Source organism: Peromyscus californicus, unplaced genomic scaffold, assembly GCF_007827085.1.
Source record: "Peromyscus californicus insignis strain IS unplaced genomic scaffold, ASM782708v3 Scaffold_22__1_contigs__length_63687245, whole genome shotgun sequence".
NCBI lineage: Eukaryota > Metazoa > Chordata > Mammalia > Rodentia > Cricetidae > Peromyscus > Peromyscus californicus.
The window spans coordinates 34,234,690-34,249,665 of record NW_026294525.1 but is presented as its reverse complement, the minus strand read 5'-3'; the positions used below and the strand labels follow the sequence as shown (position 1 = coordinate 34,249,665).

The 14,976-nt window shown below is 39.7% G+C and overlaps 1 protein-coding gene across 5 annotated transcripts in view; it reads right to left on the bottom strand.

The window, feature by feature from the left end:
* Arhgap18 (Rho GTPase activating protein 18) overlaps positions 1-14,976 on the bottom strand; it is a 214,783-nt gene that overhangs the window by 29,149 nt on the left and 170,658 nt on the right. For all 5 annotated transcript variants that reach the window (XM_052751244.1, XM_052751246.1, XM_052751248.1 and 2 more), the window contains 5 exons: positions 14,721-14,886; positions 12,278-12,369; positions 7,773-7,850; positions 5,875-6,034; positions 4,227-4,309 (listed from right to left, as the gene is read on the bottom strand). In XM_052751244.1, coding sequence (XP_052607204.1) covers positions 4,227-4,309; positions 5,875-6,034; positions 7,773-7,850; positions 12,278-12,369; positions 14,721-14,886 — 579 coding nt within the window. The remainder of the gene's footprint in view (positions 1-4,226; positions 4,310-5,874; positions 6,035-7,772; positions 7,851-12,277; positions 12,370-14,720; positions 14,887-14,976) is intronic.

Below are 14,976 nucleotides of genomic sequence, written 5' to 3'. Positions count from 1 at the left end.
GGGAGGGAGGGAGGGAAGGAGGGAGGGAAGGAGGGGGAGAAGGAGGTAAAGGAAAGGGAAGGATCTAAAATGAAAAGGGGGAAGAAATCTTTGAGAAATTACATTCTACCATAGTTTCATTCTCACTAGGGGACTCCACAGTCTGCTGGCCCAAAACCTTAACAAAATGAGCTTTCTTGTGAAAAAGGAAAAAAAAAAAAAAGAGCTACCAAGAAATACCAAAGAAAAGAGAGGTTTTTCAAAACTGAGGGAATGAATGAACTGGAATTTTGAACACTAGGTCTTACTCGGCACCAACGTTCCCACTCCCAGTTCTACCACACACTCTGAACGGTCGGGCCCCCAAAGCCACCAGCAGCTGACGTACCCTTCTCTGACAAGGCCTATGGTTCTTTTGCCTTTTTTTTTCCAGTTGATCTTCTCAAGAATAACACTAACTACATGTGTGTTCAATGTTCTCCATGAATGAGGCAGCATAGTGGACATTTTAGAGAGCATCCTTTTAATCCTCAGGAGAGGCTGACACTATATCTACCCGAGTTTGCAGATGAGGAAGTGATGTCTTACAGAGCCTTACGGGAGGGCACACAATTTAATTTAATCCCAGGTCTCTGTGGCTTTATCACATTTTCATCGTCAGCCTAAGATCCCTACCTGAAGAAGTCAAAATAAATAGGCTAGACCCAAATGGAAGGAACAAAGCCAAATAAAACTGGCTTTTTAAATAAGATTTCAGGGCAGAAGCAAAAACAAAAATGCAAAAAAAAAAAAAAAGTCTCTAGTGCTAACAGGTTGATCTTATATCAGGTTTAGTTGCAATACAGACCTCAGACATCTGTAGCAAACTAAAGGCTTAATATCTAACAGCAAAATTTATGTATCTAATATCTGGTACAGTGCTTGGAAAGCTAAATTGTAATCCAAGCATTGTGCTACATTGAAGCAACATGTTCACAAATGAGGACAAAAGATTAATTGAAGTTTAGGAAAAAATATTTAATTTTGTTCCACAGAGACCAGAATGGTTTCTTGGGGACCAGTGTATCTCTTTCTTTATGAGCATAAATTACAGAGATTAGATAATTATTTTAATTGTGGTGAGCATATGCAATAAGAGTGTTCACAATATTGCCAGAGGAATGCCAGAGAGAAAAAGGAGGGAGAGGAAAAGGGAGGGGAAGAGATGGAGGGGAGGAAAGAGAGGAGAAGTTCGTAAGATGCTGGCTCAGCCCTTGACAAAGCTACACTGAGGAATGGACCATTTTAAGCAGCTATGAACCACACAAAGAGCCTGGTGTGAGAAGACTGAGTGCTTGTAAACACTGAGGCCAGGACAGTAGTTACTTGTTAGCTAGGAGTGGTCATTGGTATCTGTTTTCAATGCCTCTGTAAAGATGTGTCCCTATGTAAAATGGAAACACAACTCTCCTAGTCTTCAAGGACTGTGACAATATATATAACACAGTTTTAAAATTAAATAATATTAATTGTGAAAGAGAGAGCCAGAGAAATGGCTCAGCCCTGAAAGAGATTTGTTCTTGCAGAGGGCCAGAGTTTGATTCCCAGTACCCATATGGGGGTGGCTCACAATCACCTGTAACTCAAGCCCTCTCCTGGCCTCTACAGGCACTCATATTATGCCCTCCCACACATAAATAAAAATAAACCCTTTTAAAGGGGGGTGAAAGCTGGTCAGGTAACTCAGTGGTAAAGAGCAGTTACTGTTCTTGAAAACCAGAGTTCAGTTCCCAGTACCCATGTTGGATAGCTCACAACTGCCTGAAACTCCAGCTCCATGGGAATCTGACACTCTCTTCTGGACCTTGAAAGTACTATATAGGCATGTGCATGCACAGAGAGAGAGAGAGAGAGAGAGAGAGAGAGAGAGAGAGAGAGAGAGAGAGAGAGAATGAGCAGTAACAGAAACAGATTAACATTGCTTCTGAATCATATATTGAATTTTTTTACTGTCTTGTTTTCAAAGGTTTATAATGAACCCCTTCTCACCACATGATAAACTTTCATTTATCTTCAAGGTCAGGGCCTTACTCTGCATATGTGCCAAGGCTGGCCTCAAACTTGACACCTTCAGTCTTAGCCTCCTGTGTGCTGGGAATATAGGTATGCCCTACTATCTTAGTTACTTTTCCATGCCCATGATAAGAAACCATGACCAAAGCAATTTATAGAAGAGTTTATTTGGAGCTTACAGTTCAGAGGGTGAGTCCATGACCATCACGGCAGGGAGCAGGGAGCATGCAACAAGCATAGCACTGAGGCAGTAGCTGAGAGCTTATATCTTGATCCACAAGCAGAAGGCAAAGAACCCTCCAAATCTGCCCTTATTGACACACCCCCTCCAATAAGGCCACACCATGTAATCCTTCCCCAACTGTTCCACCAACTAGGGACCAAGTATTCAAACAAATGAGCCTATGGAAGACTTCTCATTCAAACCACAATGCCTAGCAACACTAGCTTAAATATTTGCAGCTAAGGAAAATTAACCAGTGTGAAAACAATCCACACCAATCCTAAGAACCTCTAATGATTCTACTACTAAGAGCATTAAACCAGATGAGTGAGTACTTTACCAAATTACTTCAGTATAATTATACAAATCAGAACTTCCAGCCCTTAGAGAAGTAATTTAATGTTAACGAATATTTCAGCTGGCCATTGCGACTTGTTTCAAACTCTACCACTTCTAACTATAAACACCTGTCATGTCTTCAGGAAATAATGCGTCATACCTGATGATCGCTAGCACTTGCATTTTAAATGCCTGTTGTTTGCTTTATTGTACATGCTCACTAAACAACATTGGGAAAACATAAGAAAAATGGGAAGAGCTGGGCGATGGTGGCACATGCCTTTAATCCCAGCACTCGGAAGGCAGAGCCAGGCAGATCTCTATGAGTTCGAGGCCAGCCTGGTCTACAAAGAGAGATCCAGGACAGGCACCAAAACTACATAGAGAAATCCTGTCTCCCCCCCCAAAAAAAAAAAAAACAGGAAGAAGGAAACACAGAAGAAGTCCATGTTTTCTATTAATCAATGAACTTTAATCATCTGCTCTTCCAGAAGAACTACTATTGTGAAAATTGGAAAAGCAAAACTTAGAACTAGCAGTGGTGGTGAACAGTGGTGGGGGTGGGGAATACACCTTAAATTCAAGCCTAGCTAGGGCTGCTTGTCCAGTCACATCTCAAAACCAAAACTGTACCAGGGAGATAGCTCTGAGGGCAAACCACTACCACACAAGCTTGAGAAGCAGAATTTGCATCCTCAGAGCTCACTGAACTATTAGGTGGGTATTGTAACCCACCGGTAATCCCACACATGGGAGGGAGGTGGAGACTGGAGATCCTGGGAACTTGCTAGATTAGCAGAATCAGAAAGCTCTAGGTTCTGTTAAGATACCCCCGTCTCAAGCCTAGAGCCGTCTAGGGCTCTTGCCACTGCTACAGAGGATCTGTTGGCAACACAAATGTCAGATGGCTTGGGACCATCTATCATTCTAACTCCAGGAGATCGGGTGCTCTCTACTGGCCTCTGTAAGCACTGTAGCCAGTCTTAAGCACAAACCAGCACACAGGTACACACCTACACAAAATTAAAGCTAAATAAGTATTTTTTTTTTTTTTTAAAAAAAGAGGCAGAATGCAAACAAGGAAGACACCACATGTTCACCTTTGGCCACCACACACATTTAGTTGCACACATACAACTGTACAAACATTGTACACTCTCTTTCAAAGAGACACAAATGCTACAAAACAAAACAACCTAGGGGCTAGAGAGGTGACTTAGTGGTTAAGAGCATTTGTTATTGTTGCAGGAGACCATCATTCAATGCCCAACATCCACATGGGGAGACTCAAAAGACTCAAAAAACTCCAGCTCCAAGGGGTCTGGTGCCCTCTTCTGGCTACCATGGGTACTTGCACAAACATGGTGCACATACATAGAAGCAGGCATGCAGATACATAAATAAAATAAATAAACCCTCTTTAAAACCCTTAGTGATATTAATAAAATTAGCAACCTAGTAAAGTAAGGAAAGGTAAAAGGCTGCTTCTCACTATCTGTCCTTAAAAGCACTCTTTCCCATTTTAGATGTACATGGCTGTTTCCAAAACAAGCATCATACTGTTTTTCCACAAATAATGAAAAATTACTCTGCGTCGTTCTCAGGGATATTTAGTGTAAATTAACCAGCTGACCTTCAGTGTGTCTCTGTTTGCATCAGGTAGAAGGATGACAAGGAGGTTCAAAGCCTGCAACTGTTGCTTTTTGGTTGGAAGATCTGTAGATAAATGAGAGAAATCTGAAAATTTCCGGGAACACTTTGCTTTCTTTTCCCATTTTTAAAGGAAAAAAAAAAAAGTAATTTGGTGTAACCATTACAGTGAAATGTAAGACATGGTGACTGGGCAGCCAGCCTCACAGAGGGGGTTGGAGATCAGGAGAAGCAGCTGCTCAGAGCACCCTTGATCCTAGGATGCGAACTTCCAGCTGGGATCACATGACGAGTGGCAGTATGTCTGCAGACACACAACAGTGATTTGAAAATCATTCTAACTTTCACACGGTTATTCTCCTCCAATGGAGATATGGAGGAGACTGGACTGTCCAGGATATGCCACCAAGGCTACGGTGCTTCCATAACACTGAAGTTTGTCTCTTTTAATGTCAAGGGAACAAAATATAAGAGGAGAGCCCTCCCTGACAGGCATAGAAAAAGATGGAGCCTGGAATATAGCAGGTGTTCAATAAATGCTTATGGCATGGATGAGGAACCAATCAGCAAGTGAAGCTTCCAAGAGATATTCATTATTATTATTATTATTATCATTGGCATCTAATATTCCCAGAGATTTAGAGCACTGCTTTACCAGCCAGGAACAAATTTGATCCATATCCAGGAAATGTATTCAAAATAATGCAACTGAATCATTACAAAAATTTTAAACAAAAGATGCTTTTTTATTGTTTAGAGAAGATATTTTAAGTAGTGGTTCTTATCATCTTTATGGATTTTAAAAGAAAAAAATGTTATGACACACGATAACTTAGGCATTCACCCCAAAATTGCACACCTAAAGAATAGTACACAACCGTGCAAAAGGGATGATACCTCTCTGTCATTATTAATAATGCACTCATTCATTCATAAGTGTTCCAGTTTGGAAAATGAAGATACGATTACTTGAGCATCATTATAGTACTGTTTCCTTTCCTGATGGCCCCTAGGAGTAAATGGAACAATCGGAGCAGTATATAAACTTTGTAAAGATCTCTGTGTTCCCTGGAAAGGAATCAAGAGTAATTACTTATCTTAATTTGGAGTTTTCCAGAACCACAAAATGGCAACAAATCAGAATCCTGTGGCCCTCTACGAAGGAGGCAGCAAAGCATTTTGCTACACAATTGTTCATTTCCCTACACAATTCCAGGATTTAAGTTTTTAGGAAATGGTCATAGATACTATGATATCGCCTTGTGCTCTTGAAACTGGTAATTCACAGCTTCTCCAGTGTATGCCGCTTTCAACACTTGGCAAGAAAACTGCATCAGAGATCTATGTGACTCACATAATTAAGGGAGAAACTTGAAGTTTCCAGGCTTTAACTCTAGATGTATTGTGTCCTTAAAGGCCATGCACCTAATCTGCACCTGAAGAGAACATTCTGGTGTGCTTATTTATGGAAGGAAAGTGGTGTGTGGCACTTTGAGCAACCCTTGCCATCCATGAAACAACACATCTAGCCAAAGACATCTGCTCATGTGCCCTGGGATGCCAATGGTCACTGAGCCACTAAGTGTGAGTGGCACCCACTCCCAGGCTAATTGCAGATGGAAACCACTTACTCTGGACAGCCTGGAAGGCTTTGAGATACTCCACACTCAGCAGTGGCTGGGGCAGCTCTCGGAGAAAGAGCTTCAGCAGGCTGGCTGCGTCATGCTGTTTGACACTTTCCCAGTTAAAGGTCCCTTCATAAAACTTCGCTTCTAGTTCTTGGCAAAGATTCTGAATGGTACAAGAGGAGAAAGGAGTTAGCAGGAAGCACAGTTGCTTCCCTACTGAGAGTAGGATATGTTCTCTACCTTAGAAGGATTGTAATCTATAAAGTGTCAAGTAGTAAAAGCCAACATTCCTCTGTTTCTCAGGAAAATGCCATCCCCAACCTGGACTGGCCTTTACGTGGAGAAATTACGCCCAAGGTTAGGAAAAAAGTTTAAACATCTTCACACACTTTAATTAGCAAAGGTTTAATTAAAAGATGGATTAAAATCACTTTTTCCACTGGGCATGTCACCTAGACCCTACAATTTGTCATTATATTAAAGCAGATCATTTAAAATTCAACGTGATGTTTTTGAGCTGTTTAGAGGTATATTACATATCAAAACACAAAAATCCATCCCTGGGCAAGCAAAAGGTTACCTCTGATTTGTTACCTCTGGGAAATGCAAAAACCAAATCCTATAGATAAGATGTCAAAATATATATATAAATAAATATATATATATATATATATATATATATATTATATAAAAAATACCTTCACTACACCACCATCCTGCTGCTAGCCCAGGTTAACATTTGGAGTCCATGTAGAATCAAGATACTGAGGTCATTCATTTCAAACACTCCGTGAGATGGGCCAACCCAACTACTCCTACTATTCCTACTACTCCTAACTACTACTCAATCAAGTTAGTTTCATAAGTACTATTTTTCTGGATTCATTTTTAATGTAGCATAAGCCCTATTCTGTCAGAAATCCTTCTCAGTTTCTATTACTGGAATCACTTTCCCAAAGGATGGTTTGGGCTTATATTTCTTTGTGTGATTTCTTTTGCTATGGTGCTGGGGATGGAACCCTATACCCTGCTGTGTGCTAGGGAAGTGTTCCACGACTGACGTACACCCTCTGTTGTTCTTCTGCTCAAAGAGTGAATTGATCACATTTTCCCCCAACAAAACCCTCTTTTTTTTTTTTTTTTGCCGTGTTTTTTTAATGGGTAAAAGACATGGATGCTACCTCAGAAATTGGGAGTGGAGCAAGGGGAGGAAAAGGAGCAAGAAAGGAGAAAAGATGGAGAGAGAAGAAAGGCAGAGAGAGAGAGAGAGAGAGAGAGAGAGAGAGAGAGAGAGAGAGAGAGAAGAGTCTAAAGGAGGGGAGGAGGCAAGAAAGAAGAGCGCAGAAAATTCAGTAGGACAGGGAGACCAAACTGGCTCACCATCTTTAAATCCTTTACAAGGGGCTAGCTGCAGCATGACCTGGCCTATGACAACAGGCTGGGTGGACCAGTTGGCACAGTTGAATCCACTTAACTGGCTGTTGAAAGTACACTAGCTGTTCCTTCTGTCAACACTGTGGCTCTTGTCAAGGGCCCTAATCTGCTCCCCACCTGGAGTGCTATGCTCCGGCTCCCTTTAAAACCAAAACTCAATTGCTGTTACTCATCCTGCCTAAATCTTTCACCCAGCTCCCTACTACCTTTCTGAGTCATGATGTTCTCATTATCATAGGATTATAATAGGTGATGTGGGGATTTGGGAAAAAAAAAAAAGACTTACAGAAAAAGACAGAAGGGGTTTGTAGAGAAACTATAAACTGGATGTTAAGAGGCTTTATTGTTTTATTTTATCTGCTTTGCTAACAAGAATAAGGGGCGGGAGGCTAAGTTGGCCTTTAAAATGCACAAGCATAATTAAACAATAAAATTGTACATTAACAGAACTAAAGTGTTTCAGTTACCTTGATTCTCATGGCAGCTCCCGGTATTCGTAGGAGGCCTTCCGTTTCCAGACCGCCTTCTTCAATTCGAGAAACGAGCTGTGGGTAAACCAAGAAACATTCTGACTGTGGTGTTTGTAACAGGTACAGCTTCACATCTGCCCCACCGTATCAGTAAGTGAAAGCTGATTCGGATGCCATGCAGACTGCATTGGATGAGGTTTTGAGTGCTACTGGACCAACAGCTTCAAAACTCTGTGCACGAAAACCTGAGTTATAGTTTTGAAAAAGTTCGTCTTATTCTCCTTTGTAAAAGAAATGTAGATTTCACACAACAGCTGCGGCTCTCCACCGGATCAGGGAAAAGATGTTCACTGTGTAAAAGCAACTCAGAACATCATTCTGCTCCTCCAGCAGCATGCATTGTGCAATCAAAGAAATGTCATGCAATTCCAGGATTTGCACACTTACATACTGTGTCTAGTCTGTCCCAAGAAACAATATTTTTATATGAAAGCAATGGTTGCTAATATTGATTTTAAGCTACTGGTGTTAAGCTTAAAGAAGAATGCTTTCAAATAGGGCTTCTAAAGACCAACACTCAATGAATGGGTACATATCTATTTCAATGACTCCACTAAAATAAACTAAAGTGAAAAATGTAGCAGCCATGGGGATGGAGTCATGACTCGGTGGTTAAGAGCATAAACTGCTCTCACAGAGGATCCAAATTCAGATCTCAGCAACTATGCAGGTGGCTCACAGTTGCCTGGAACTCTAGGTGGTCTTTGTGGTCCCCTGTAGTCACATGCACATACCCCCACACAAATACACATAATTTTTTTAATGAGTAAATAACTATTAAAAAACATATCACAAAAATCAGGCAAGTAGAGAATATTACAGAGGCAAACTGTTAAAAGCTGTGAAGACAGGAAGAGTGGTCTGCTCCTTGACAGGGAGCTTCCAGTTGGAAAGTCTGGGTCACACATTCCTTGAGTAGTAGGTGGAGCATGCAGAGGGCAGAGAATCCTCTGAGATGTTTAGAGAAATCACTTTCTAGCTCCTCCTTATAAACACAAGGCACTTACTAGCACTAGGTGCTTCTTTTCTGTAGCCCACCCCCCTTTACTCAAAAGTCTTCCACTTCATGAAACCCAGATACGGTCTTCCTGCATCTCCAATCTTAGTTTAATGTTCTCTGCACACCTTGAGGCATAAAATCCTCCAGGCTGCAAAAGAATGTTATTTTCTTCAGGGAATCCCCTGTTAATGATTAATCAGGCTTCACAGAACACAGAGAGCTTATTGCTTTCCCCTTGCATATAAAAGTGTCTGATGTGAGAAAGCCTTCTCAGGGAGGTTTGTGGACCTCTGTCTACATGTCCCAAAATCAGATGTACCATAGCATGTGGATCCTAGAAGTGATGGTGATTTTTCCTTAATGACCTTATCTGTCCTATCCTGTGAATTGATTTTGACCAGGAAATTTACTGATATAGAGGGATTCTGAGAAAATGCCAATAATAGCATCAAATTCTAAGAATACATTACATTATTGGCTGAAGCATCCATCCCTGACCAGTCAAAGATGTACATCAATTTTTAAAATTCAAAATTTTCTTAGACCACATCTTTCAAGTACCACTGTAGAAAAACTCAGAGCAAAAAGAATTAGGAATTATTTGAAATTAGAAGGATGTTATTCAATCAAGTATTTCATGCCAGATTTTAAAATATTCCATGTACGGCCAATTTTCATTTGATTTCCTCTTATAAAATATTTGCATGTCTTATTAAAACATCCATTTAAATGCAGGCTGCTGAAGTCAATTAGATTTTAGCAGTCTACACTTTTCGCTTTCATTAAGTACAGAAGAAAATCCTGGCTTCTAAACAGTTGAATGGGATTCATTTCTGAATTCCATATTTGAATCTTTTTCTTGTGTTCTCTAATGTTGGATCCCAATATCAAGAGTTACGTGTGTGCTGTCTGAAACAATACCATGGTGCTAGCTCCTATTTCTCACTTGGAAAATAACATATTTTAGCTACATTATTAATTATCTATATTACTAGTTTTTATATTAATAGAAAACATTCTAGCTTTCTTTTAATTTCTAAGACCTCAAATAGAGAAAAATTAACTATACTTCATCATGCTGCTTGAGGAAACTTAGGTAGTCTATACTTTATTGGTGATCCATAATATTTCTCAAAATATAAATCATATGTGTGTGTGCATGTATGTGCATGTGTGTGCATGTGTGCATGTATGTGCACCTACGTGTGCATGTATGTGTGTGTGTGTGTATGTGTGTGTTTACAGTGAAAACTAAAGTGAAAATGAAATCAGACCCCTTGGCACAACACTGATTTGAATGATTGTCTTGACAAAAAGACATTAGATTCACAAATTTGAGCAAAAAATGCACTTTTTCCATAAAGTAAAATGAATATTTTTCTTTACCCAACCCCTTCTAAAAACATGGTTGAACAACATGCCTTGGGGGTGGGGGGCAGGGAGAGCAAGAAAAGTAAAAAATGGAATTAACTGATATGAGATAACCTTTGGTTAGTGCCAGACACTTTCCCTTCACATTAAAGATGAACCCTCTAGAGTCTGGGAGTGAATGTTTCTGCAAATCGAGTGTTTCCTTTTCTCCCCCCTTTTACAAAATTGAAGGACAGACAATAGGGCCATGCATTGGTGATCAAATGATGCTTCTTCCAACATGTCTCCATGGTCTATTTCTTACAACGCAAAGCAGATGCAAACTGGTGAGCACTTCCAACCCATCAACTCTTTAAAGGCCTTTTGTTTTTAATAGGAACAAAACTGAAATACAAATTCAAGAGAGTAGGGTGCAGGAGTCTCTGGTGTGTTTAAGAGAACAAAACTGAAAAAATACTAATTAAATAAATGGAATCAAAATTTTGGGAAAATTGAAAAAAGTTTTTTTTTTTTTTTTTAAAGAGACCACGAGTAGTCAGTATTCAGCCTACCAAGGAAGCATCATTGAACCTTAAATGAAGCTAAACTCAACAGACTTCCCCATGAGATGATGAACTGTGTGTGCCAACCTGGTTAGTGTTGAGCACCCAATGGGCCAGTCAAACACTAGTCTAGATGCTGCAGTGACGGTATCTTTTTAGAAGTGACTGAGTGTTGAATTGCAGAGTTTAAGCCATGCAAGTCACCATCTGCAATACAGGGAGCCCCATCCCATCAGGGGCAAAGCCTGAGGTTTGCACAGAAACTGTTCTTCCTCAAGACTGCGGTATCAACTCTTGCCCAAGTTGCTCTCCTGGTGTCCTGTTCCACATATATCAGACTTGCTGGATCCCATGAACTGCATGAACAAAATAATTAAAAAGAACCCTTTCCACATAGATAGATATAGATATAGGTGTAGACAGATATAGAGATATATAGTTAGAGACAGATACATAGATATAGATTCTATTGATTCTGGAGGAGCTTGACCTAAGGAAGACACTGCAAAGATACTGCTTTACAATGCATCTTTGTATAGTAACTCCATCCTTTCAACACAAGAAAAAAATTGGAATGCGTAGTCTCTATTTGCTTTATCTTAATCAGAATAACTGTTACTGACTATTAATATAGACACAGGTCCAACAGGTAGTGTCAGAACAACTCTACAGAATATTCATCAAGAGAATGTTAGGTACAAGTTTGGAGGCAATGACAGGAAAGAGGAGTAAGGCCCCCACAGCAAGTGGCTAACAAGGGTAGTAACTGATTTGGAACAGCACAGTGAGTACCAAATAGACTGAGCCTTAGGACCAGCTGAGTCAGTCAACTGAAAAGCGATCTCCACTGTCCTGAGAAATTATGGAAACTGATACGCCGAGGCTGTTGCAAAGGATCTATTGGGTAGTCCATGGCTGTTCGGCCTGTCTTCCTTATTGTGTTTTCTTAGGCTTTATCAAATGTAATCTATTCTTTTGCACAACGATGGCTCAGAGGTTGAGCTGAATGTTTTTTTATTGCTACACATAATCCCCTTATGAATAATTGAGTGTTGACTACACAAGCAACTTGATAGTTTAGCAATCATTTTCTAATTCTACTTTATGGTTTCTTTGCCTACTCTGGACGTAGGCACTGGTAAATTAAGTTGGACATCCTCACTGCAAATAGGAAAGCTTGAGAAATACATACATGCATGAAATATTCATGAGGATTCAATTCCCTAGGAATTTATACACAGTTTCCACTCCTATGTATTATAGAACTGAAATCTCAATTACACAAAAGCAGCTAATATAAGACAGGAAAATGATGCCAGGTAATCACAGATACAGTAATATCACAGAAAGTATCACCATGAGATAAAAATTATGAGCCCTTGAAACAAATTTGCTTCCTGAATAGAAAATCAAAGTATAAAACAAAACAGCATATCAATTGGCAAACTGTATTATAACAGTCTGAGTGTAAAATGCCACTATTAGCCTAAGTATGTTCTTGCTACACTGGCCAATTCAGGCCTACTTACTTTTTGAAAGATCAAGGGTATTCGAGTTCCTGGCACTTTCCTTTGATCTTGTTCTAACAACATGGTTAATGGAACACCAAAAAGACCAGAGTCTGCAACAAGAAAACAAAAGCTCTTCACTTCCATCAACCTATAAAATAGGAATAAAAACTGAAAATATGAGATTCTTACATTGTCATTTATTGATCAGATTATTTATTGAGCACCTACTAAGGGAATGAAACCACAACGCCATTAAGTAGACACAGGCCAACACAGCCAAAGCATAGCCCTATCTTCTAGAACAATCCAGCAGGGATAGGTATCTGAACAAATGATTGCAATTAGAGAGATCAAACTACTGTATAAGACAAACACTACCATGAGGACATGTGCACTGTTTGAACAGTTGACGAAGTGCAATCCAATGAAAAGTTCTGACGTATAATCAAACATCACTTATCTCTCCCTTACTGAATGGACGTTGAACACTCCCTGATACAGCTGAATATAAATATTTGCTTTTGAGAATTACAATCCTGGTCTATAAATGCATCTTTCAAAAATGTAGTAGATATCTAGTATTCTTACCTTTAACCTCTCTCTCTCTCTCTGTCTCTGTGTGTGTGTGTGTGTGTGTGTGTGTATGTGTGTGTGTGTGTGTGTGTGTGTGTGATGGATAATATTTGTACATTTTCTAAACTCATCTCTTATGCCTTAAGTTTGAAATGAACATAACTCCTACCTACAACATTTTTCCGCCTCTCTTCTGGGTTGATGGTTACCACAGAAGCAAGGGCTCTGTCCTTTAGGAATGACACAATCAAGTAAAAAACATTCATCTGTGGACAAAAAGAAGGGACGGGCCTGTGGTTCAAGGACAGATACTGGACACTGAGAAGCCATTTAAAACATAATAAATTGCCTTTTCATCTGATCATCAAAAAGAGGTGTATTCTCAAGGACTCCAAATACCCAAGATAGAAGTTTCTTGGATAAGAACTACAGGTATTTTTAAAAACTACAAAGAACTTCCTCTGCTACCTTTTAAACAGTGACAGCTTTTATAAGAACATTTTAATATTTCTCTCTGCATCATATAACAAAACCAAAAATTACAGCAACAACAACAGACATACAACAAGAACAGCACCAAAAACACATCTGTCAGCGCCTTTACACATCTGTCAGCCCTTTTAAAACCTTGGGCATGCAGTCCTAGCTATGCAAACGGTATCCCTCCTCCATCACTGGAGAAAGCGTCATGACGACTTCAGACAGAAGCATCTGAAATCTTCATTCTTCACAAGGACTTAGGGGAAAACACACACACCATTAAACTCAGAAAGTCACCACTGCAAGCCTTAAGCTAAAATACTCCAGAGAACTGAATGTAGGAGAAGGCCTTTAGGGTCCACCATGACAGGGACACATGGGAAGGACAGGAAAGGCACACTTCAGTCCTACAGAGAAACTGTCTCTATAACTTAAATCAGGTACATACTTGTCTTGGCTCATGTTACCATAGCAACTCAATAATCCTCATTCCCAGTGCCTCTTTAGGAGACACCTATAAGGTTAAACAAGAGGACAGAGATTCCTAAAAGGGAAAGCTTTGTCAGTAGAGAATTACCTGGATTTCCAGACCAAGACAATAAAAGAAGCAAAGACTAAAGGTGTCTATTCTTCACCATGTTATCAGAATGAGTTCATTGATGAAATAGGTAAGCAAGCTGCTTGCAAAATTGAAATGACATATGGGAAGTGAATACAATGCACTGTCAACGTCTCACACCGGCATTATTTTCTTTACAGAGGAAAAAAATGTTTTTGTTAAATAGCTAAAAGTACAGTGTAGGGCTAAGAAGATGACTCATCACGTCAAAGGGCATGTCATGCAAGCTGGAAAGTCAGAGCTTGATCCCTGGAACCCATAATGGCAGGAGAGCACTGACTCATGAGAGTTGTCCTCTGATGTCCATACACTCCTTGCAGCACTTACATGACCACACTCACGTGTACATGACACGTACCCAACAGTAAGTTAAGTTTAAAAATAGAATGAAAGTCAACATGGGGACAGATTACTAATCACCCCATATTTCATCATGAAATTACAAAAGTAATCACTCAAGACCAACCCCTTAAAAATCATTTTTGAAGATTTGGTTTTGGAAATAGACAGGTTTGCCAAATGTCTCTTTCTCAAACATACAGTTTTCTAAAGAGGAAAACATGAGCATTATAATTCCTTGAATAACAATTCCCTTTAGTGGTAAGTAAATTATTTGGCTGTATATTCTCTGTTTATCAATTCATAAAACATGCAAAGGCAACGTTGAGAATTTGAACGCGAGAGGTACTCGAGCCTCAGTTCATTTGGTTGGTGTTCTGTCCCACCACCAACAATACCACCCAAGAGCCAAGACCATTCTTGCGACTTTGGAACCAAATCTAACTTTACCTTTTGTTTTAATTTTCACAGCTTTCTGTTGTTTGAGTTCCACGCCCAACACTTCATACAGGGCAGTGAGTTCAATCAGGGCTAGATGGCAAACTTTCTTCATGTCTTGGGGGGCCAAGTCCCCAATCCTTGTAGTACCGGTTTTATCTTTTGGCACTCTGAAACTCTAAAACAATAAAAACAAACAAACAAACAGTAGATAAATAAAACAGTAAAGATGATCAGTATCTAACTCCTTTTGCAATGAAAGGAGAAA